A 26,336-nucleotide genomic window follows, 5' to 3' on the forward strand; every position below is an offset into this window, starting at 1 on the left:
TAAGCATTTCCCACCACACCGACTTTTCCTGGGGGAGTGAACATGGACCGTAATGACCAGCAAGTGCTTTACCCCTTAGCTGTTTCCTTATCTTATGCTTTTGAAATCAGAATCAGAAGCTGATATGCTGAAGGCACCCTCCCATCCCAACAGAAGGTTTATCTCAATGATGAAGGCTGTCCCAGCATGCTTCCTTCTAAGCTACCATGTTTTTACCTCAATGTTTGGAAATGTTTTATATACATGTCTTGTAATGGGGGAGAGTTTCAGTTTCTCAATCATTTCTCTAATTAACTTATGCTATCCACAATTCTAAATCTTCCTCTCAATGGCTTTCTCTAGGAGTCTCCATGGCTTAAACATGGCAGGGTTAGATACGTCAGTGTGCAGTTCCCCTCATTCCGCTCTCTGAGTTGGTGCATCCTCCGAGATAGCCTGTGTATGGTTCTGGAAACCCAGGTTGGAAAGTTCAGTTGTGGTGATCTGTGTGACTGTTATCGTGGAGAGTGCTGCTCTGCTTTCTGAATGTCACAAAGCCCTCTGCTCAGATTCAATCTCATTTGGTTGCCCAAGAAATATCCACGAGCATGAGGCAATCTTGTCAACATCTGCAGTAAATGGAGCCTCAATTCTTCCTTCCATTAAGACATCTCTGCCAGAGCCCCGAGCCTCCTGTTCTCCATAAAAGGTAGTTTAACGCTGATTAAGATTGTCTTACCTGTCTTTCAAACTCAGATTTGGATCTGTGGCCATTAGCTCCTAAAAGCTAACAGTAAGAATCACTTGTCCTCCAAATATGGGGTCCTGTCCATGCTCCCCTCATTTCCAATCGCTTCTAATGCTCTGGAGTCGTGCCCCCTCCCAAATCCTTTAACATAGCCAAACGGCTCCAGTGATCCTGGGGGACCTTTGGAGCCTGTAGTGAAGGCAGCAATGGGATGTAGTCTATGCAGGCAGGAAGCTCCAGTCCCACCAACGTTTCCAAAACTCACACCTATGTGGAATATGTCACAATCAGATGCACATATGAAAGGTAGAAACACAGTCAGTTCAGAAGGTAGTGCACGCCTACCATGTTTGAGCTATAGCTGAAGAAATACCCAAACTCCCAACCAGTGCTACAATAATGTCCTCTCAAACAACCAAGGCAGTTTCTCTGTGGAACTCAGGAGAGTCAAGGATCTACCTACAGTACCTGTCTGCACATAGGTGATCTGCCCTGACAGCCTGGGCTGTTCAGATGTTCACCTCCTCAGAGTGAAGCTCACCCGTTGCTGTATGAGGGGGCACTCTGAGCTGCCGATCGACGCTGGCTCCTAAGAGAGAGTGCCGACAGGTGCCCATGCCCTTCCTTCTGCTTGCAGAAAGCAAACCATTTCCTAATTGTCCGCGCAAGTTGGGGCAGTTGGTGGCAGAGCTTGAGTCTCATAAATCTTCAGGCAGTGTCCATGGGGTCAACCCCATTACTCTGACACTCAGGATGGATCCACAGTCTATCAGAAATAGTTTGGAAAGACAAAACACCAAGAGAAATAACATTTCAGGTTGGTTACTGATTTGTAGAACAAAAGATGTCTCAGAGAAACACTCACTAATAACTCCCAATGATTATAGTTAAGGAGCCAGAAACAAAATGGGATTAGGTATGCATGCCATAGGGCCAGATATATCTGGTTTCAGAGTTTCTTTTGAGCCCCCAGGACCTTATCCAGGAGGAAGTTTCTGTCAGAGACTCCACCAGCATGGAATAGTTCTTGCAAGCTCTTTGGTTCCCAGAAATCTTTCATCAGCGACCCTTCTATAAACATTCAGAAATAATCTACACAAGATTTACTTGTAATTAAGAAAATGTTTACAAATGTCCATGTCTCTTACACCAAGACTGTCAAAGATAAATTTTCATTCAGATATGCATACACACACATACATGCATATATAAACACATATATACACACATGCACACACTTACAATATGCACATGCATACACATATACATGCACGGAGACATACACATATGCACTAACACATAGATGCATACGTGCAAGACACATACAGACATGCATACACAGACACTCACAATCACACGCACATATACACATATGCACTCACATGTACATACATGCACAACCACACACAAATGCACAAAGACACACAAGCACTCACACACTCAAACACATACACATAGACACACACATGAACATACACATATATAGATACATACACACAGGTACATACACACAGATACACACATTCAGATATGCACAATCACACAGAGATACAGATAAATGCACAGAGACACACACACTCACACACATGCACACACACATTCACATGGCCAGGGAGATGATGCTGGTGGCAGTTCCTGGAAGTGACTTACATAGATCTAATCTACATGGGAAGTAGAAAAAGACAACATCTCCTGAGTAAATCTGGAGCATGAGGACCTTGGAGAGGGTTGAAGGGGGGAGAGGAGAGGCAAGGAGGGGAGCAGAGAAAAGTGTAGAACTCAACAAAAATCAATAAAAAAAGCAAACAGTTCAAGCAGAGTGAAGAGATTCAGTCATTGCCGAGGTTGTCAAGGGTACAGGACCCACTGTTATTTGCGAGAGGTGGCCCTACACTGTAGCCTTTATTTATTCCATGTGGGGCTTCAAGGGTCCCCCCCAAAGTAAATCAAACTGTCCCTCATAAGGCAGCCCAAAAGTCTGTGATCTAAATTTATTAATTTCATTAAAATTGATAGAGTAAACAAGGCATACATTTTAAATAGCTTAATAAAGTCTAAAATCATTAAAGTATCCTAATGTATTATAATAATATTAATTTATTCAGATGCACAACTAAAGATAGATATCCCTTAGGGCTCAGACAGTGATGCATAATAGTCTTCAGAATGCTCCCAGGAATAAACGCTACCTTACTCTTCTCCAGCCTCAAGTGTCAAGCCTCACAGCAGAGTAAAAGGTGGCTGCAACAGCAAGCCATGGAACTCCCTTCCCCACCGATTTCTCGCCGCTCTCCTTTTCACTTTTGGTCTCTTTTGCCTTCCCTGGGGATCCCCCAAAAAGCCTGGATGAGATTGATAATGGGCACATGACTGATACTGAGTTTGGCATGTCTTGAAGTCACATTGCTGTGATATTTCCCATCGCTTACCTGGCTTTAAAAATAATTTAAATATTTAAAAACAATTTCCTGTATATTCAATATTGAATATGTGACTGTGGTTTGAGAAGCAGTGTGTCCTTCCTAAGGAACAGACCCTGTCACTGGACAGTGGTTTCCCATGTCCTACTCTGGTCTGCTACATTTGAGGTACACATTTGAGTACACATCGCCATTTAAAAACAACTTTTGCACCCGTGGTGGCTACTGGGCTAATTTCGCCCATTTCACAGACAAAAGCATGGAGATTTATAAGGATGTAACAGACTAATTTACGTAGCCAAGCCTGTGACAATCACTGTGTGCCATGCTTTAACTGGCCAGCACTATCCTACAACGTGCTTAGGATACAATAAACAACAAAGGCATTGAGAAATGTTTTCACTAAACAGCTTCACACTCACAGGCAAGATGGACAGGAATCCAAAGTATGCACAAAAAATGTCTGAAGATGTGCAGCTAAATCCACATGAAGAGATGTGACTGACGTTCAGCTGTTAACACAGCCAGGCCAGGTTTGAGCTCAGCAACACTACAACTCTACAGAACTTGAACTCTGGGGACAGTTTTAATAACTAAAGAAGTCACAATTTTGCTCCATGATTGATTTGCTGACATTCTTGACCACGTTGCACAAGGAGACATTATCCCCTCCCCAATTATACAGATTAAACCACAAGCAGTAACTCCTGTCAGTGGGGTGCGTGTTAGGGCACGGCTCCCGGAGGGAGGAAGAGAGCATTTGTAGCCCCAAGCTATGTGCAGCCTGAGAGACTGACTCCAGGGGAGGCCAGTGCAGCTGTGTGCATAGCCTCACTCACGGCAGAACTAAGTCCCAGAATTTGTCACAAGGCCCAGAAAGATATCCAGGAAGCTCCCAGAATCAAAGCTTGCTGTGCAGTGACTTTCTACCCCGTTAGACTCTCCGCCTGGAGAGAGCCCACCTTTCCTGGCGTGGCTGCAGCATGTCAGCTCGCTCTTTCACTCTGCTGGTTTTGTTCCATGGCCCAACTCAGCTTTCCTGAGGCGTCTGTTTCCTGGACTTGAACACAGCACCCAGTTTCTCCTTGAAGAGGTCAACTCTAACTGCTGTGTTGAGTGTACATCTACAGTCAGAGGAGAGCCTGATTTGAACATTGGTAGAAGATGAATTAGCTTAATCCTTCTACACTTCTGTTTCCTCTTCTCTGAACTAGGACTAATAGCACCTATCTCCCACAGTTGCCAAGAACATCCATTCATATTCTCAGCAAGCTTTCACTGAATGAATATCTTGACACCACACGTTCATGTACAAATACTGGAGATTTTCAGTTATGTATTTGAGAGCAATTACCACCTCCACATATATGTGAAGCATTCCCATGCATGGTGAGAATAGAAATACAGTCATGACTCTGGGCCAATGGCATTTATTGTTAATTCTGGCCTGGAAAGAAAGAGCAGGCAATAGTCCCCAAAATGGAGCAAGGCCCGAGACCAAGTGAGGCACAATGCCACTGCCCTAGTTATGTTTGCAATCTTAGCCGTTGATGCTGACACTGCTGTTGCGTTTTCTCTGGTGACATTGCTACTGGATCTCCTGGTCACCTTAGATAGCTATAGCCCAAAGGAGGTAGTGATCATAATTTGTGATCACTTGGTGGCTAAGTGCCCCTGGTTTCCATGTGTTACCCCAGGCGCTGGAAACTATAGGACTCTGCTCTAATACCTTGTGGGACTGTGTTCTCAGTGGCCCACGGAAGATGCTGGCAAAGCAAACAGCCTGCAGCTCCCAGATTTATTAGGCATTGGCAAAAGACAGAGAGTCAGAGCCATGGCCCTCAATTTGAAGCTAACTTTGCCTGGTACCAGGAGTGGAGGACAGCAGGGTCTGAGTAGTTGAAGGATCTTATACCCCAGTTCTCCTGGTGAACGTCAACAAGGATAAATGGACAGGTCCTTCCCTGTAAGTACCACACGCTCTGGCTGTCCTTGTCAGAACAGGAAGCCTGGTGCATGATGTTAACTCCTACATCAGCAGAGAGTCTCTTCCTGGTAGAGAAAGGGTACAAGAAAGCAATCATCAGACAGTATAAAACAATATAAGAGAATGTTTATCTATATTTTTATCTCTATCTCATTTCTTTTTATTCTTTCGGCTTTACCCAAGGTTTCTCTGTATAGCAGTCCTGGCTGTCCTGGAACTCACTCTGTAGACCAGGCTGGCCTCAGACTCATTGAGATCCACCTGCTTCCACCTCCCACGTGCTGGGATTAAAGGTGTGCGCCACCACCCCCTGACTCTATCTCTTTATCTTTAGGACCTCACCTGGCCGGGCTAGGCACCACCTTCCTACAGGACTAAGGATGATCTTAAAGCTTCAGAGGGCTTGCCCAGTCTCCACCACTTCATTAGAAGTGTGTACTGTCACACCCCTCTTATAAAAGGCTGGGGATCAAACCCAGGTTTGCATTCTCAAGCAGTGCCGAACCAACGTCCCTAGGTTCTCACCTAAGAAAGTCTCTTCATAAAGAATATAGTTACAGAGAATCATCTTGAAATAAATTTTAAAAAAGAAAAATAAGTCAGCAATTAAAATATTCACTATTTGGTTTTGATCACATTAATGTCATTCATGCTAGAGCTTTTAAGCGGGCTCTTAGTTTGGCATTCAGTACCTAGGATAGGGTTCATCTGTGGTCAGAGCTGCTTCTTCTCCTTGGTTTCAGCTTTTAGAAAGCCAGACTTTATGATAATCTAATTTCTGACCCCTTGACTTAGTACCCCCCTTCCTCCATAATGACTTAGCAAATGTTTTCAGAATTGATTGAATCTTTGATAAAACTCTCAGGCCAAGATCCCTGTGATAAAATCACCGAGGCACATCCTCTGGACACACAAACCACTTCGGTAGTTGCACTGTCTCAAAGACAGCTTTGCAAAGCACTCCAGGGGAGGAGCATGTCTTAAAGGGTGTTTACGGGGTCGGCTGTTCTGCAACTTCCAGCTGTAGAAGGAAGTTAGCTATAGACTTCATTAATTTCAGGAAAGCAGCTTCCCCCAGAGACAGTCCTGAGGGAAGAGGCTTCTCTCTCAGCGTCCTCATCATCTCCCGGCTGGTGGGCTGGTGCTCTCCAGTGCTGCTGTGGTGATGGTGCAGATGCTACTGCTGGGATGTTCTAGCAGGGGCTGCACAGAGCGTGGGCACACTGGTACCTGACTCAACGACATCTGTAGAGCAGGAAACTGAAAGACAACGCACCCAGAGAGAAAGCCATGGCAAAGACAAGCAAGAGAGCTTCTGAATGTGCTCCCTTGAGAACATCTCAGAGTTCAAGCAGAAGATTCTAGTTCATTTCTTCTCAGTTCTGTAGCAACAACACAGTTCTGGTTTGGGGCACATTAGGAATTCAGAAATCCAGGAAATTTCAGAGCCCTCGGAAAATGTATCTATAACAGACATGGCCACAGTGACTTAAATCCCAGTACCAATGCAGGCAGGGAAATGAAACTGATCTGAACATGTATTATATACAATCATTTTCAAATAAAGAATTTAAAGGGATGCATGTAGATGTTGCCCAATTGGTAGAGTGTTCACTTGGCTCTGGGTTCAATCTCAGGCATCAAATTATATTATTTAATTAATTAATCCGTTGGTTAAAGGTTATTAATGTGAGGCATGAAAGCTTATGATAAGGCACTAGGAATTTATCACACATTTTCGTTTTGATTTTCATCCTATATTCTTATTTAGAATTGGGGATCATTATTACTGTTGATGTTTAAGTTTTGTTTAATCTTTATTCTACTAAAGTTTTATTAATCTGTTTAAAGTTTACATTTTGAATAAGTCAAATTGAACTACTAAGGAAATTGAAGTAATGCCCAGAGTAATCATATCTTGCTACTTCTGATTTTTGTTACAAGTAGAATGGTTTGTCATGATTCAGTGTGAGCTAGAGAGCATAAGTCAGTGCATATTCCATGGAGGCCATGTATGAGCTTCTTCATGACCAGATATGTATGGTACAGAAACATACACGAGAGGAAAATCTACCTGGCCATTTGCAGGGGGAATTTACCCACCCTGTATTACTGTGTCTCTTTTATATAAGTCTGAGATTAGCCAAACAAAAGGTAAAACCTGGCTTTATCTTCATTGAGGCATAACCTATATTTATAAAGAAAATGTCTTCCATTTGGCTTCATCTCATGTACCCTGACTCCATTGACCTATATATACATGTACTTGGGACACCTCTGTGAATGGCACACAATTCCAACGTCATACAAAGCATGCCCCTGTACTCTGGACTTTTTTAGGAGCTTCAAAATATTCAGTCTGTCCAGGAAACCTCATGTATGTGCCAACTGAAGAGCAATGAAATAGTAGGTTGCACAGGGAAGAGAGTCCTTTCAGAAACAACAGAAAAACACAGACCAGATGACATGAGGTCTGAGCAACAGGAACAGTAGGAGATGAGCGCCAAGGGTTGAATCAGGAAGAGACAGAAACTGAGAGATGTTACTGTTACCAAAACATGGACCTGGGCCAGCTCACTTGAATGAGGGCCTGAGATGCTGTGTTTGGCAAGACACATTCAGGAAGTCAATAGTAAAAAGGAGAAGTCAATCCTAAAATGGGACGGAAGTGCTGCTGGCTTCCGGATTCTCTCTGCATTGCTATGCTTCTCTCTCTAGGTTGAAGGAAGTCATCTCTGCCTTGGTTGTCCATGGCAACTGCTATATGGCGTTGACTTTTGACTTGAATCCTATCACAGTTGTAACATATGATTTCAGAGGAGTTACCCATGAATGTCATCTAAAATGTCTTAGGCTCCTATAAACCAGTCAACTTATACAGATGTGATTGACCCAGCTCTTGAGCCAGTGTCTGTATCTATGTCCTTTTTCTTCTTCCTGGGCTTTGACAGATGAGAAGCATTTGATCTGCTGGTTAATTCGTACACTAGGGAGAGTACACATGAAGATCAAGGTCTGGCTTCTCATGTAGCAAGCTAATCCATAAGAGTAAAGGACAGCTCAGAACAGAGCTAGCACCATGTTGCTGAGGTCCATGTAGAAGTGGTTACACTGAAGCTTACAGATTTCCATAGCAACTCTGCTTAAACTGAGCTCGAAACTGATGTTCAAGATCCATACTTACTAGAGTGTATTCTGTCTTCCAGGCTCTTTAATGGCCAACAAGGAATCATCATTCAGAATTTTAGCACAAGGTCCATCCTCACGGTGACCAATGTGACACAGGAGCACTTCGGCAACTATACCTGTGTGGCTGCCAATAAACTGGGCACAACGAACGCGAGCCTGCCCCTCAACCGTAAGTAATAAAATAATAAAGCATACTCCAGGAGTGCCGGGCTTCTCTGCATGAGCAGAAATGAAGCCCAAGAATGAAGTGTGCTCACCTTAGGCCTCATCCTAATACAAGTACCTCAGAAGCTGGAAGTTTGTTCTGAAATTATCTGGGTGTTTGAGAACCTTATAATACCTGTAAACCTCTACATATAAAACTGTCTTAGAGTTCTATAACATCTGCCCTGGGGGATGTCACAGAAATAGATGGAACACTTCTGATTGAACATGGTTAATAGGGTTTGTCTGGTTTTTGTTTTTGTTTTTAAAAGTTCTCTTTTAAAGCATGGAATAAGCCATGACTTGCGTTTACTCTTGGTTGTTCTTTAGACACTCATTGTGCCGTCATCAAAAATTCACATGCTGTAAATAAAATGGAATAATGGGTAAACAAGCATAGAGAAAGTATTCAGTCTGCCTACACAGCATGTTTAGTCAAAACTATATTGTGAAATACATTGTAGGAGTTGACTGAGATAAATGCTATGTTGTAGACACATCCGAAGGCAATGGGTTGTCTCTTGGTGAGTTTCAGCCAAGAACAAGCAGGACCAAGCAGTCAAAACGGGAAGAACATGGATTCTCTGCTGCAGATAGAGTGTGGGCTTGTTCACAAAGCAGCATCTCCTGTCTAACAAAGGAAGTGTGGGGTTGTTATTTAAAGAGTCTGTACTTATGTACATGGATAAGAATTTGAGGCTTGCCATGTGAGCAGAATACTTTTGAGCATGTTCAGCTTAAGGTCATAGATTTTAAAGGCAAGGTGGTTGGCCCATCCAGGATCTGCTTAGCTCGGGGTCAGTGACTTCTGTTCCAAAGACTGAAAAAGCAGACATGAGCACCTTTGGGCATGCTCCATTTTCTCTGTAAGGTAGCAGATGAAAGAAAGGGATACTTTGAAATGTATTAGTGCATCTGCCCTCAAGGTGTCTGCCTGTCTTCAGAGCTCACACTAATGCATCTCAGGGACTAGGAGTGAATGAGCAGCAAGCCTGGGGACCAGCAGGAGGGCAAAAACTGCACTAATGCTCCTCTCAGCAATTGCGATTAGTAGCTTTTGGAACCTGAGTGACTTACAAGCCGTTACAGCCATAAAATACCACTCATTTTAAAATTGAGTCATTTTCAAAATATTCATAGCAGAATGCAGACCCACGGCTTCCTCGGCTCCACAAGGTTATCTGAATTCCTCTCCTTCTAAAGTTAGCTTTCTTACTGTAGCATGGCACACACACTTATGTTAGCCTATCGTGACAACTCACCCAGTAAAACCACAGGCAGGGACATTCCGCCATTGCAGAAACTGAAAGGGGATAAAGATGTTCCATCTCACTTAGAACCACATTGAAGTGTGCTTGCGTTATGATTTGTGAGCTCAGTACTTCCTAATATTTCTTAGCACTGATTTTGAAAGGAAAACATCCTCTGACATGTAATGGCCTTCTGTAAAATCCTTCCTAGGTTTTTCTCCTGAGGACAATTTTTATGGTGTCATGATTAGTAACAAAATATCAGGAGCCATTTGAGTCCTGATTTATTGTAAACATTTTATATGGCTCAAATACTCAAAAGACTGAGAGAATAAGTGAATTTTAAAAGCAAAGAAAATTTGAGGGTTAACAGCACATTAACTAGCTACCAAAATTGGTAAATCACAGCCTATTTTTAAAACGAAATAAGAATAACACTGACAAATTAGGAACAAATGCCACTCATTTAAGTGTATGTGACTTTAAAAAGTGCTTCAAATATGGAAGATGAAGAAAGTATGGAATATATACATATTAGAGTACTACTCAGCAGTAAAAAACAATGACTTCTTGAATTTTGCATACAAATGGACGGAAATTGAAAACACTATCCTGAGTGAGGTAAGCCAGACCCAAAAAGAGGAACATGGGATGTACTCACTCATATTTGGTTTCTAGCCATAAATAAAGGACATTGAGACTATAATTCGTGAATCTAGAGAAGCTAAATAAGAAGGTGAACCCAAAGAAAAACATATAAGCATCCCCCTGAATATTAACCTTCATCAGGAGATGAAAGAAGACAGAGACAGAGACCAACATTGGAGCACTGGACTGAAGTCTCACGATCCAAAGGAGGAGCAGAAGGAGAGTGAGCACGAGCAAGGAACTCAGGACTGCGAGGGGTACACCCACACACTGAGGCAATGGGGATGTTCTATCGGGAACTCACCAAGGCCAGCTGGCCGGGGACTGAAAAAGCATGGGACAAAACCGGTCTCGCTGAACATAATGGACAATGAGGACTACTGAGAACTGAAGAACAATGGCAATGGGTTCTTGATCCTATTGCACGTAATGGCTTTGTGGGAGCCCAGGTAGTTTGGATGCTCACCTTAATAGACCTGGATGGAGGTGGGTGGTCCTTGGACCTCCCACAGGGCAGAGAAACCTGCTTGCTCTTTGGGCTGAGGAGGAAGGAAGACTTGATTGGGGGAGGGGGAGGGAATGGGAGGTGGTGGCGGGGAAGAGGCAGAAATCTTTAATAATTAAATAAATTAATTAATAAAAAAATATGGAAATGGGGCTAGAATCAATATCTCTCTCTTCTCTCTCTCTCTCTCTCTCTCTCTCTCTCTCACACACACACACACACACCTCACTCCTAACCATGAACATGTTTCTAATAATTTGTTAATAAAGACAGAAAAGACAGACTTGGTCTGTAGCTGCGAGTTGGTCCTGGAAGTTGGTGATGTGACTCTGTCTGTAGAACTCTTCCCTGCGATATCTGAACCTCTTCTACACTAAGCATTTCTATTCTGCGCTGTAATTATTGTTCTTGTTTCAAGTTTTATTTCATTTTGTGTGGGAATAAAGATCGAATCCATGATTCCCACATCCTAGGAAGCAACACCTCCAGCCGCTATAGTTATTTTTACACCGTTTTGTATCTTTCTGTTGAGCCCTGTGGTCTTTTAAACGGCATCGTTGTCCCATCATCGCTTTGGCTGCCGTATCATCAAGCACAGTGCCTACTATTTATTAGATAATTAGTGAATTTTTAATGAAGAAAGAAATTAAGCACCAAGTAAGGAAACGAACGGACGAGTAAGTGTTCAGCTGTGGCTTCCTCGTTAGCCTCCGGAGATACCAACCCATGACATTCATTAGTACTCTGGCCCCCGCCAGATTCTATCCTAATTTCATACAGGAATTTGTCCATTTAATCCTCACACAACTCAAAGCTGGGGTTCTCCAAGCTCCTCTTTGCAGATAAGGAAACTTAGTAAGAGTATGTTAGGTGGCCAAGGTTGTCAGATTCAACCATGATGAAGTTAAAGCTCGAGTCCTTGCTGTCTGCCTCTTAGACTCAAGCTCTGAGTCATGCTACCCTGCTACCTAAATCTAAGAGTATAAAACCACCCACAGAATGGAAGATGATCATGGTCACTTTAAACATAGTTTAAAAATAATCTCTGTGTATAGGTTTCATCAGCTACTGTCTGTAGTCTTTAGGATAAACCTTGAGACTGTTTCAGTCTACTTTTGGTTTGCAAAATCTCTCATTTTCCAGATCATCAAAGAGATACAGGACAAGCTGTAAGTTCAGGGTGAGCCATGGAGCAGACTATGTAGGAGGAAAGCCAGTGCACTGGGTCATGAACATCTGTAAGGGAGGGGAAGGGAGGGAGGAACATGCCGTGCACCACGCCCCAGCGTCTGCGCTTTGTGCGCTGGCACCCAGTTACCGAGCTTCGGGCAAGGGGCTGGAGGTTAAAATACACAAACACACACAGACAGAGAGACAGCGACACGGGTCATACTTGAATTCCCCAAAAAATCCCCCTTTATTGTGTTCAGAGGCAGATTATATAGAGATAGCCATGCCCCAGCCAAACCCACCAGAAACCACTCTCCTGCCATCAGGAATTCCTGAAGGTCTGGTGCTCAGAGCAGCTGTAGGCACTCAGATCAGGGGATTACAAGAAATTCAGGATCTGGGATCTCACTGCTCCCAACAGGAACAGAATATGTGTGAATGTGTGCATGTGTGTTATATCCTGGGAGTTAAACAGATTTTATTCAAATCTAAGTTTTATTACACATCGGATATGTGTGGCTCTGTGTACGTTACAGGGGTTTCAGATCCTTAGTTAACTCATTTTTAAATTGAGAACAATCATAGTTCCCACCTCACAGGGTAGGAATTTAGATGTCTTTAGAGTCCCTTTGCCTGGAACACAGGAGGTAGTCATCTGTATCATCATACATACAAACGCTTAGTTCAGTGCATCTGAAAGAACACTACGACATCCTGGCGATAAACGACTTCATCTGATGGCTGTCTATCTACTGCTTGCCCTAGGGCTTCTCTGGTAAACAATCCACTTGTGCGGAAGGTGGAGGAAAGTAGGCTTGAGATAATCTCCTAAATCTAGCTTGTAAGCTTGCTTCATGCTCTCTTAATGCAGTGACGGGGATTTGTGGATGTTAAATCATCATTAAATGACCAGTCCACAGCACAACAATTCAGGCATCTGGGATTTTCAAAGTGTGAAGATGTGGCTCCTGTGTGGCTGATTCAGTCATGGCAACCGCTTTCAAATACGTGTGTTGACAGCCTGCAGTGTTCAAAGCCAGAGGCCACGTGTTGGAGAGAGTGGAGGATACTTACCGCTTAAGGTAATATTGATAGTGTCCACCACAAGAGTTCAGACAAGTAAGAGTAGAGAACCAGGAGAGTGAGTGAGTCCAGTGCAGAACACTCAACAGTGCCACCTTCGAGTAGAGAAGGGGCTCCTAATTCAGTCTCAAGGGCTCTGAAGGGACTGTCCCCCTAGAGAAGCTGGGATCACTATTTGAATTTTAAGCAACCAATATACAGCTCAAAACACCATCTGAGCCATCATTTTCTCTTTCCCCCAGGCAGAATTTTCAAAAGTTCACTTAACAATAATCACGAGCATAGAGTACAATGGCCCAAATGATAGTTTGATGACTGGAGACCAGACAGGAGGCTGTGATCCAGAGCTAGGGGCATAACTGGTTGGTCTTGGGTAGGAGAGAGTCATGAGGAACAGCTCATGTGATGGCAGGGAGGATGGAACAACCGGACCCAGCAGAGAGCATGCCGGTGCTTTCCAGGTGCTGTGGTGGAGGCTAAGAACAGTGGGGCTGTGAAGGACGCCTGGACTAGCTGAAAACCACCAGGACAGGCTCGCATAGGCATTTCAACGTTATGCTTGGAGTCATTGGATGGTTGTAAGAAAGGAATTATATAAGCAGATTGTACGAAAGACTTCATTAGACGGTGTGAGTTCTAAAGCCACGCATAAACTTTAAATAATATGGGTAAAGAAAAATAGAGCAAAACAAAGTTGCCAACAATGCAAACTGAGAGATAAGGAAGAGGTGGGAGGTCGTGGCCAGGTCTGCTGAGACTAGAAATGGGTAGGGAGCAGGACTCTAGCTGACTCCCGGCTGTCAGTGTAGGTGACATTAATCAGCAGAAGAGAATTGATAGAGGACCATCACTTTAGCACTTGGAAGGATGAGGAGTTCATTTTCAGACATTTTAGTTTGAGATAACGTCATGTAGGCAGTTGGACTAGAGTTTCAGAAAGAGACGTTCTGGAAGATATCAGAACAGGATGAAGATTCAGAGATGAGAACAGGTCAGATTGCTCATAAACACATGAACACTGAACTACATGAACGGAAGATATCCAAACATTCCCGTGAAGCGAGAACAGCAGAGAGAAGCACCCGGCACAAGAGAACCATGGAGAGCCAGGGGAAGCCAAGCCGTCTACCACTCAGACCAGAGGAAGGCTGATGATGAGCCACTGTGGTTAGCGGTTTCTCTAGAGCAATTTCTGTGGGAAACCAGGAGTAGCTGGCAAGTTTCTATAGACTGAGGTTACATAGAGATGCAGGAGGTGAGATGGGTAAAATGCTCACTTTCTGGAGGTTAGACTGTAAAGGAGAATCAGAGCCATCGTTCTGGTCGCTTCCACGGAGCATCTGCTCTGCTGAGGCTAATGGGCTCGTGTTCAGTCCGTATGGGTCACTCTCTGACCTGCAAAGCTGCTGCCCTGGCCTTGGTGAGTTTCCTATTCAGACCTTGGCGCTATTTCCTGCATCCACCTCCTTTCACCTGACTCTTCTTTCTCCTATTTGAGCTCTGAAAGAAACAAAGAAGGACTTTGATTTCCACATGTTGCCACCTGGGAACCCTTTCTCTTAGGGCTTTAGGTTGCAATTGTAAAGGAAGCTATAATTTTAAGCAGAGATTTTTAGTAATTTTGTGAATAAAATGACTTTAAACTTTTAAGTATAAGAGTACTCCTTGTCAAGTGAGAGGGAAAATAGACAATGAGAAAATGAGAAAGCAGGAGGGAGAGAGAGAGAGAGAGAGAGAGAGAGAGAGAGAGAGAGAGAGAGAGAGAGAGAGAGCTCTGCAGTCCTGTGTAGCTCAGCGCTTTGACATAATTCACAAGGGATGACTGGTGGCAGGTATCCATCATAGAATTTCTTATTAAGTGCAAACTCTGGGACTCAAAACTGCATGTTTTATTGTTGGCTTTCACCTGTATTCTGAGAAATGCAGAATTGTTCTGTGTCTGCTCCTTGAAGGAAGGAAACTGAGTGATCTCACCCTGCCATCTCTGGGTCCCATTCCTCGAGGGCTGGCTGCTGTGTGAGAAGGGCTCCATCTCCACAGTCCTGTCTCTGCGGACCGCCCATGGAGAGAACCTTGCTCTTTCCTTTCACCAAAGCATATGTTGACTTCAGGGTGTGTGTTTTTAAAAGTTCAACATCTATGGAGAAGTTGAGGAAAGAATTGATTGGAGCAGAAGAAAGCTGCAGAAGCAGATGCAGCCGTGATCCTCATGGCTCTGCGTTAATGCAGCTTTCTCTGCAGCCCAGCGTGTGGCCATGCATGGGCAAGTCCAGTTTGCATTAATGCAGCTTTCTCTGCGGCCCAACGTGTGGCCATGCATGGTGCAAGTCCAGTCTGCGTTAATTCAGCTTTCTCTGAGGCCCAACGTGTAGCCATGCATGGGACAAGTCCAGTCTGAAAAGCAAGAGAGAAACTGTTTACAGACTAAATAGGGATATCTCTGTGGCATGTAGGTGTCAACCCCCCCTCCCCAAATGTTCCCAAATATCCTGTAGATCTTTTTCTGGAAGATAAGTCCTGGCAATGTAGTGGGGCCTTCTTGCCTATGTGCCTACATCTGTTCAAAGACATACAGTGTTCTCTCCAAAACAATGTACATTAAAATGTCAAAGACTCAACAAAACTGCCCAACCTTGACTACCCTGGGAGAGACCATAATAAATTTCCAATATTTAATGCTATCATGGGAATTACTTTTCCACTCTCCAGAAGATCTCTAAGATAGTATTTGTTCTCTGACTATGTAATTTGATGGGAAATATCTTCCTTTGAATTAAAAGCTCCATCGGTAGCTTCTCTAGAGAAGCCATAAGGTTAGAGGATGCAGAGTGTGACAACCAGGTCTAGACTGGTGCTGGCAGCTGCTCTCATCACATGGTATACCAAGTTCAGATTAACTTCACTGGAAACTAATGCTTCTGCTCTCCTGGTATAGAATGTTCTTTTAAGGTGTGTTGATTTTGTTTATGCTGCCTTTGTTTAACTCTGTGAAGCTGTGATTTTTTGCTTGCTTAAAATCCCTGATTACTCAATAAAGAGCTCAACGATAGCAAGGCAGATGAAAGGATAGGCAGGGCTGCCAGGAAGAAAGAACAAACAGGAGAAGGAGGAGGAATGAGTGAACAAGGGGAGGAGGACGCTAGGGGCCAACCACCAAGCTACCCATCAGCCATGGAGTAAGAGTGAAAGTAAGATACACGGAGGCCGGAGAAAGATAAAAGCCCAGAGGCAAAGTGGTAGACATAATCGTTTAAGAAAAACTGTCTAGAAACAAGCCAAGCTAAGGCTGGGCATTTATAAGTGTGTGGTTGTGTTGGGAGTTGGATGGAGGGCTCCTAAAGAGTAAAGAGTAAACACCAACGACACTCTTCCTTTTACAACTTAAAAGGGGTAGGATTTCATTTTTGCTGAAAGATAAAGTCATCAGTTTACTTTTAGAGACTTCTGAGGACGCACTGTGATGTGTGACCCCAAAGGCCTTTATCCTTGTGGCTTTGAGATGTTAATAGGAAGCTTTTTCTAGGTGTTCTCAAAGTAAATGTTGACAAGAATTAGTTTGGAGCTTTTTCACAAACTCGGATATAGGAACAAGAGTCCATGCAAGGGCATAGTATCTGGATCCATACAGTCAGATCAACACACACTGGAGCACTTGACTTTGTGCGAATGGAGACAAGAAGACCTTTCCTCCCCAGACGATGGCTAGAGCTGGGGTGAGTTCTCAAGAAGATGGATGTAACATGAAGGCCATCCCATACCACACCAAAAATATGGCCCCTCCTGAGACAAGGCAACAGAAGAGACTGCTGGAGTTTGGGGTGCTCCAGGCTACCAGATTGCTACCAGCAGAAGCAAGCACAGATGCTGACAACGTTTAGCCATTTGTACCCATGGTAGAACTGTAGAGATGCAGACAAGGAGGGTCAGACCTCACAGATTCCATTTGGTGAAGCAAGAGAATCCCTTCTTCTCCCAAATGAAGCCTTCTTCAAACTCTTGCTGTGTTCAGTAATAAATAAGTTAATGGTGGGGATAAATTCTGAGAAAGGCATAATGATTCATCAATCTCACAGGCTATATTCACACAAACATCAGTCATGTAAGATAACACACATCTAAGCTATGTGGTTCTTCTGTGGTTCAGTATGTTGTTCCTAGGACTCTGGTAAACAAAGCATGAGGTTAAACCAAATTATGCAAGGGAAACATGAAGAACTCAAGACAGCAATTAAGACATAGTAACTGTGAGATGTATATGAGAATCCTGCCAGACTAACACTACAGAATATTTCTTGTTATGTTCATTTTTCCTGAGTAGAGGGGAATAAATTCTAAGCAATGGTTAAGAAGCATAGAAGTGAACAGAAGAGATGGATTAGTGGTGAAGACACTGTCTGTTCTTGCAGAGGACCCAGCACCCTCATGATAAGTCACAACCATCAATAACCCCAATTCTCAGAGGACCCAAAAGTCTCTTCTGACCTCTGTGGGCACTGCATGCACGTGGTGCATAGACACACATACAGGCAAGACACCAATATGCATTGCACTTATAATGGGGAGAGAGCAGGAAGCATAGTCATTCATTAACATTCTCAAGGATTATGTGGAGTTTGCCATTATACTGTGACACTTGTATGTCACTCTGCAACAGGGTCCTTTCCATCCGTTCCACTAAAAGCCAGTGAGACTGCATTACTGTGTTGATGCTATGAAAACCATGGTATTACTAGACTTTGGAACTGTTAATAGAATTACGGGACAGTCATCTCCCTTATGGTCCAACATTGGCTGAAAGTCACAGTGTTGAGGGTGTATAGCAAAGAAAACTGGAGCTAGTTTGGTTGATGTGGAATGAAGCCTGGGAGAGCTTTCCCTTCTTGTTCTCTCACACACTGCACTGGGAAAGTGAAGCCCGCCAAAATGCAAGACATTCCAAAGAATTGGATTTGAAAATTTGTGCTCTAGAACAAACTTTTTGCTTCACAAAAGAGACTAAAGGAGATGAACCAGTGCTCACACATAAGCATCCAAAGCTCACATACTCTCCAAGTGGAGCATCTAATACTTTGAGTTAAGCAGATCTGAACTGAAGGATTTATGACAGTCCTCTCAATCTTTGAGTCTTATATATCTCACCTATGAAAGAGGAAAGAATACCTTGTTTTTATGGAGGGTTCTAAAATTAATAGAATAAGGCTGAGAGATGTCTCAGTTGGTTAAATTTTGATGTGTAAATAAAATTTAAGGAAGACACCTAAGGTCAACCTCTGACCTCTATAAACAAGAACATACATGCACATGCACACCTGCACACAGGCATGTACACACGTACATACACACACACTACATATATCACAAAAATAAATAATAAAAGTAAACAAAATACTCTCAATAGTCCCCACACTACAAAGTAAGTATGCATGAAACATCCACCTCCTTTTTCATCTTTTGTTATAAATTATACAAATATGTAGGGACAATCATAAACAGACTAAAGTCTGCATAAGCTGAAGAGCTGTGACTTTGTCTCTCTGGGTATTTGAGCAAACAAAGCTGGTTCTTTACTTTGTTTCTTAATGCGCCAATGCATATAATTATGATACCATCCTTATTAGAATTATTAATTAAATCAGTCATGCACATAAGTATTCACTTGTAATGAGTGGAGGGAGTGGGCAGGTTGATTAGAGGGGCTGTAGGAGATTAATTACTCTACCTTTGTTTTTCTTCTGGGTTAAGAAGCAGTTTGACAAATGCATTTCAATCTGCTGTGAACAACACATGATGCCCAGAGTTGACCAAGAGTCAGGAGGGAAAGGGAGAAGGAACTTTGATCTTTGCCACTATTATCCATGAATTTTGAAAGGCTGAAAACTTATTGGAATTAAGGACCATAAAAAGTAAAACTTTATTCATACCATATACTCAGATCCCAGAGGTCCATTGTTGAGATATGCTGCCCTACATTGAAGAGGTCTTTGTGTTCACCTATGTGGTCTCAGTCTCCTCGTCTATAAGTGATAAGGCTATTTGAATCTCCACATTCATCAGATGTAATGTTCTAAGGTGCTATGCACACTGAACATTACAGAGGAAGAGTAGAATGTATTGATTATTTTAAAGGTATATTTGTACTAATATTTCCCATACTGTTTTTATCAGTGAACTCAAAATTACTTTTATTGACCGAAAATATTTTACATTTGAATGTGTTAGATTCTGTGGTGAATTTCGGGGTTTGTAGGGTAGCTTCAGCACTAGCCTTAATGCTCCGTCCTCTCCAGAGAATTCTGTTCCCTGGGATGCTGGGATGTTCTGCCGCCTACAGTCTCTGAAAAGACCTGCTTTGGACCTAATGGTTTCCTATGTTGTTTTACACAACCCTAGTCCTGTGAACAATGAAATCCAAATGCACCCCTGTGAACATGAGGGCTGCTGCTATGAGGCTTCTTGCAGAATGAAGTCATGACAGCATTTGAGTCCAGAGTCAATGCATGACCAGACCCTTCCCACAGCCAAGCATTTCTGGGTGTCCTTCTGGAGGACACTGCCATATTTCTTTCTTATTATTTATGAGAGATCTCTGAGAATCACACCATCATAACCCAAAATGCACCATGTTCCCAACAGCTGTGACCAGACCTGAAGCATGGCCTAAAGACCATGGCAACATGCAGCAGGCGGCAGCACATAAACAGCTTTTCAACCTGTGCAGGGCCCTGTGTTTTCATTCTCTCTGAAAATGGAAATGTGGCTCCCTATTAAGAGACCCAGGCGTATATGCCAACAAAAGCATTGTCGGTGCCGCTGTAACCAAACCCCTACTTTACTTAGTATATGACATAATTATCAAACATTCCTCAGAAAGACAGAGTGGAGTGAAATTGGCTTCACATTTTGTTTTCCCTTTAGACCTTTTTAATTTCCAGATAAAGGCAGGAAGGGGAGACTACTGCAGCCGTGACGGTAATCCATGGCACTCTCTTTCTCCAAAACACCATGAGTTTGTAGTACCCCAGCTGCTAGGGTGGTCAGCGTGGTCGAGGCCTCCTTTATGCAGAAGTGTGCTATTGGAATTTCTCTACAGACACACATTAACTACCTGCGCAGTGTGCACTTCAATGAGATGTGATACATCAAACAAAAAATTGGCATTTCATCCTTGCTATCACCAGCGTTTAGATAGCTTGGATTTTTTCCAATTTTACCTTTAAAAGAAAAAGCAAGCTTCAATGTTCAACAATTTTAATGCAAAGAAGCAACTGAGCTCCTAGCTCAGAGACATGGCTTTAGATCGCTTCCTACCCTTCCTTCCTTTGATTTTGTAAAAGACTCAATCCAATTAGCACACATGTGGAACTGCCTAATTAGTGAGGCAGACCGAGATTCCTGCCAGAGCCAAGCAGGTCGCGGTCAGCCACATAGAAGGAATTATAGTTTTCTGAAACTTCTTAAAGGAAGAACGAACAGCACAGCTCTTGGAAACCGGCAGGGATATGGTCAAAGCTTTAAGAACCACCAGCTACAACTCCAGCAACATTTGTATTTCCTGTATTTTCTCTACGACTTATGGTCCTTTAGGAGGGTGGCAGCGTATGGATGGATGTGTGCTGGGCAATGTACAAAAACTATTGTCAGAGTGAAGAGATGCTCAGCTGTCAAGAGTGTCGCTGGTTCTTAAGAGTTTGGTTCCCAGCGTTCATGGCAGGCTCCAGCTCCAGCTCTAGGGGGCTCACTGCCCTCTTCTGCCTTCTCCAGGCACCTGCACACATGTGAGCAGACTCACACATGCATGTAAACAAAAACAAATTAACCTTAAGCCACGCATCCAGTGGCATTGTATGAGTTAGCACAAATTTGGCTAACTTAAAGTTATAGGAGATGTGAGCAGCATTTTTCAAACCTCGTTTACTTGGAAGAATATGTTGAGTGGGTTTATCTCTCTGCAGAGAGCAGGGCACATGCTGATGCTCGTCTCTGACACTGTTTGTGACACAGAACCACCTGCCAGCTACACCTGAAGAAACAGGATTGCTTTGCCAAGATGGATGTGTGTCACTGTGTCAAACCCTCATGAGACTCTCCCCCAGACTTCTCTTTGCCAGTATATTCCTTCTCTTTTCTTCTCTTTCTTCTCATTGTTTAAATTAATAAAAAAAATGAGGTGAGGATGAAAATATCCCTCATTTTGATACCATTAGTCAAAGCTTCATCTATTTTGGTTTTTTGTTTGTTTAATTCTGTGCTTTTAGCGTCTGTTTAATTTGTACTTTTAGCGTTTGTTTAAATTTTGTACTTTTAGCGTCTTTCCCATTGTTCTAGTTTTTTTCATTTTCTCTCAACCCCAAGAGTCAATCAACTCCAAAAAAGACAGGCAAGTTACTCTGTAACCAACAGTATAGATTTGGGGAGAACCAAACAGCCTCAGAATAGGCAAGTTCAAAATTGCTTTTTGGAAGCTTCATCACTGAAAATGTAATCAGACTTGACTTACCCTGAATTGATTTAAGTGACAGCCTAAGGGCCACCTTTGACCAGGTTTCTTCACACCGGCATCGATCCCATAAGCAATCGAATTACCCAAGCTATCCGTGCATTTTTCACAGTGTTGGTCCTAGAGTGCAAATGGCCTATTTGACAAGTGACTAGGTTTTATTTCGAATGTGTTAGTAGATTTTCTCATAAGTTCAGGGTGGTGTGGGTGGTCAGAATTACTTTTCAAAAACATTCACTTCATCATGAAGCTGGTTGCCCAAAGGGTATTTTGTTTGCCAGATTTATTTATTTTTTTTTTAGTTTGTTTGGATTGAATAAAAGTTTCCTTCCACTGAGAATATTTTCTGACTTAGAGAAAATGACTTCCAGTCCTTTCAAGTATGTGCCAAAATCTAGGAGAAAGAAAATCTGTGGGAAAATAAGACAGTGCAATTATCACACAGGTGGAGACACTAGAGCACCTTGCAGGGTGTAGGTCAAGAAGCAAACTGCAATTGTTTTTACTGTGATGGCAGCAAGAGAATCTCCCAGGAGTCTCTGCAGAATCAAGCTCCATAGCAACCCTCCACTCACTTCGTCTCCGGAATGTGTGGTCAGAGTGTCACGGTGAGCAGTCACACTCATCCAAAGCCAAGTGTGCTTGAATTATGCCTTTCAATGCCTCAGGGATGTGTCTTTTACCTGATAAATGTCATGTGTGTTTATAACATAGATGTTTCAGTTGGGTTAAGCGTATTTGCCTCCCCCATCACATTACGGCTGTCACAGTGGTCAGTTTCATCTACTCTGCACTGGAGTCCTGAAATACACACATCATCCCCGTGGTCCTGCTGTAAATTCTTGCTTCTCCTAGGCTGTAACTTAGACCCACTGTTGGAACTCTGTGCACATACTCCCCCAGGCCTCTGGTGACCACTGCCCTACTCCCCACTCCTCTGCATGATGACCTCCAGGGGCACAGATGACAGAGTCCACCTTTTAAAGCTGGATTGTATTCTGCTGCATATATGACACATGCTCTCCTGATCTGTTTATGAGCCAGTGGGAAATTCTACTCATTTCTTTGCTGTAAAGGATGAAACAACAGTCAGCAAAGCTGTATAGTTCGTTTAGGATGTGTACTTAGTGATCCTGTCTCTCTCTCCATCCCTCCTCCCGTCTCTCCCTCCCTCCATACCTCCCTCCCTGTTCTCCCTATTTCTAGTCTGGGATCTATGGCTTCACGCATTCCCAGACAAGCTGCTGTGAAGTTACTCGCCAGTCTTTTCACAGTGATGCTGCTAAGTCATTGTCTCACTGTGTGTGAGGGCTCCTAGCGTGCCGTCTTCCGGAAATGCCTTCCTCACTTTGATAATAACCATTCTCACTGAGGGGCCTTGCACATCTTTATGTTTTGATTTTCATTCCCCTGGCAGTAGTGATGCTGGGTATTTTTCAACATTCCTCTCGGCCATTTAGATGTCTTCCTTTGAAAACAGTATCTACCATCATTTCTTTCTGCTTGTGAAGATTTGGGAGTTCGTGTCAGTCTCTTGTTAGAAGTGTGGTCCACTGTTTGCCTTCCAGCTCCTTATATATTCTAGCTACTAATCTTTGTTGCAAGTGTAGTTTGCACACACATTCATTTGTGGGTTGTCTCTTCATTCTGTTGGTTGCTTCTTTTGCTGACAGAAGGTTCTTAGTTTGATAAAAATCTATTTCTCCTTTTTTTCCTGTGGTTTTGGGGGTCCTGTCCAGAAATAGACTTCTCCATTCCAGTGTCATTGTGAATTTTCTCTATAGGAGTGAATGACGAAAACCCTGTGAGGCCTGAGCCCGGCAGGGTTCTCACTAAATGTACAGTAGCCCTAGGCCCCGGGAGGAAGGAAGGCAGCGAATGACCTTGGGAGGAAATGATGCTTTTAACAATGTTATGAAAATGTTCACATTCCAAACGTCTATTCACATTCTATCAAGAGCTTTCAAACTGTGAGTGGCCATATAGAAATACATAATTGCTAGAATATTCTAATACTTTGGCTTCTAAGACGTCTCCTGCTGTCACCCTCCCACAGCACAACATCCCTGCCTTCATTTCTGTCCCACTCTGGCAATTCCCTCATGTGTGCCGGGTAGTGGTCTAGCGGTGTGCATGCCTTCACTGATCACTACTTAAAGTGGAACAGTCATTTTACTCTTTTGTGAAATTAATTATATTACTCTTATGCTGATCAAAGAGTGATTTAATTAATGCTACATTACTTAATGAGCTATGTAACCTTTTACTAATGTAGGCTTCTTCAACTTTTTTGAAGTCTGCTGTGAGTCTACTCACTAATCCATACTGTAATTGTTGGGGGCAGTCTTTCTTGCTTTCAAATGATATAGGATGTGGCAAAAAGCCCCCGAAGACACTTAAGCACAAAAGTCTTCATCTCTGAGTGATGTAATAAAACTCAATACTTTTGACCCTGAACGAATCAAGAGAGAACCTCAATATGTAGATTTATAACACCTTGTCTTATGATTAAAGAATTCCCTGATTAATAATGACAAGAATATAGCTGATTAATAAATGTTATTTATGTCTCTCAGCAAATAGTCCATAAAGATCATTTATCATTTTAGTTACGGTTTATGGTAGCCAAAAAATTCTCTGGCCAAGTGTGCACTGATGCCAGATCCAGACCAAGAGGGACTTTTAAGTCGGCCAAAGGGTGTTTGTTGTGATGTTTCTTTTGCTTTGCTTTGTTAGTTGAGTAGAATGCAGATGCCTGTGTGGACACACTGAGGTGGGGAAAGGAAAGGCTCTGCTAAGGTGACCTGGTGCCGAGTCAGCTTCACCATCTAAGCTCAGTTAGTGAATGAGGCAACGCCAAGCGAATCACTATGCAGCCTGGACTCAGCTAGCCACAGCTGCAGGAGGTCAAGGTGTGCACAGCCACATGGGTGCAAAGGGCTCCACCCAAGCAAGTGAGTCAGCACTTGCAACTTCACAGTAATGAATGCAGTATGAGATACAATGTGGTCATGTTGTCATCCTCAGTGTTGTTTATAGACAGAAGAGAGTGCAGCAGAGCTACAAACTAAGATGACATCAGGTGTCAGCTGGAAAGCGGGCCAATTACCATGCCGAGGGAAATAACCTCACAGTATATGTGTGCATATGTTTGTGAGAGCAAACATTAAAACCTAAAGTCCCCCATGTTGATGACAGCATTGCGTGTGCCAACGACACCCCTTCCCACACCACCTCCCAACTCACTCATGCACCTCACCTCACAGGGGCGAGGCTGAGGACCCAGTGCAGGCACAGCTCGCAGAAAGTTGCGCCCATGCCCATGCCATAGGCTTCTTCATGGGTGATCCTGTACAGCTTTAAAATTCTGACATTTGTCTTCTTTAAAATGATTTTAAGACTCTCAATGTCAAAACCAAAGGTCTAGAAATAAAAGACAAATTACTATGGATATTCTATTTTACCACTAAGATTCTATCAACGCAAAGCAGAAGGGCAGGGATTTTCCAGAACCTAATTCATCATTTTTATTCATTAATACTAAAATCCTGTGAGGCTAGGAAAGAACTGACAAAGAAGTTAAAATTCGGTGAAGAACATGTTAGACCAGTTTTCTAAAACATTTGCATTTCCTGAGATTAGCAAGAGTCACAAGAGATGAAATGCAAAAGTAATAATGACCGAAGAAAACACAGCTCTGTGCCCCTCATGCATGGAAGTCTACAGCTGATAGCTCAACACAAGAACAACATCACAGTATATAGTCAGTAGTTCCTATCTCCACGTTCCTATTCCATTAGCAAGCATCCATTCCCAAGGTTACACCAAGGTCAAAGAAGGACATAACAGTCCGGATGTTGTTTTTATGCTTCTTGCTAAAGAGGAAAGAGAGGAGTTTTCCACCCTCCTTTTGTAAGTACTTGTAAACTCTGCACTCTCCAATCTCAGGAGCATGACCATGCTTAGCTGTACAGAAGTGCCTCGTGCCTTCTTTCCATCACTTCTACTGTGATTATATGCTGGTGTTATTCTTAGGACCATCGTGAATTAAACTAGGGATCAGTGGAAGACAACAGCTTGAGATCTGGGGACCAACAGAATCTATGTGACTTCTAGATGGTTGGACACGATATGAATAGTCCTCTGGGAAGATGGAGTGAGAGCACAAATTTACATAATTCTCTCAGCATTATATGCAATTTAAAATGTGTGAGTTGTTTCTTTCAGTACTTTTCCATTCTAGAAATTTCTTTTCAGACCATGGTTGACTGGGGGTGACTGAAATATTAGAAAACAAAACCATGGATAATGAGGGTAGGTTAAGGTGACTTTGGTCTTGCCTGTGTCCTCAAAGCCAACAGGCTTGCACAGAACATATGCTGGTGTTATTTTATACTGAGTTTTATGTGTTATATGCACGTCTTTATTGTTTCAGTGGAGATAAAATAATTACTTTTTGGTTGTTTCCAGATAGAAATGACCAGACTTCCCATCAGCATAGACTGTAGAGTGCAGTGGCATTGCCTTAGAGAAAAAGCACCTCTGAAGAGCAGTCAGCACGTAGCTCATGGCACTGAAAGTGGTATAGCTCAAGGTACACATCAGCCTTATCAATTCTGCTTTTCTTTCTTCTTCAAAAATTATCCCACCATAGAC

The 26,336-nt window shown here is 42.9% G+C and overlaps 1 protein-coding gene across 1 annotated transcript in view; it reads left to right on the top strand.

Annotated features, from left to right (window-relative positions):
* The window catches only part of Negr1 (neuronal growth regulator 1), a 671,783-nt gene that overhangs the window by 525,793 nt on the left and 119,654 nt on the right, over nt 1-26,336 (top strand). The window contains exon 6 of the mRNA XM_057793773.1: nt 8,341-8,492. Within this exon, the coding sequence (XP_057649756.1) occupies nt 8,341-8,492 (152 nt within the window). The remainder of the gene's footprint in view (nt 1-8,340; nt 8,493-26,336) is intronic.

The sequence above is a fragment of the Chionomys nivalis genome, chromosome 18 (genome assembly GCF_950005125.1).
Source record: "Chionomys nivalis chromosome 18, mChiNiv1.1, whole genome shotgun sequence".
Classification (NCBI taxonomy): Eukaryota; Metazoa; Chordata; class Mammalia; order Rodentia; family Cricetidae; genus Chionomys; species Chionomys nivalis.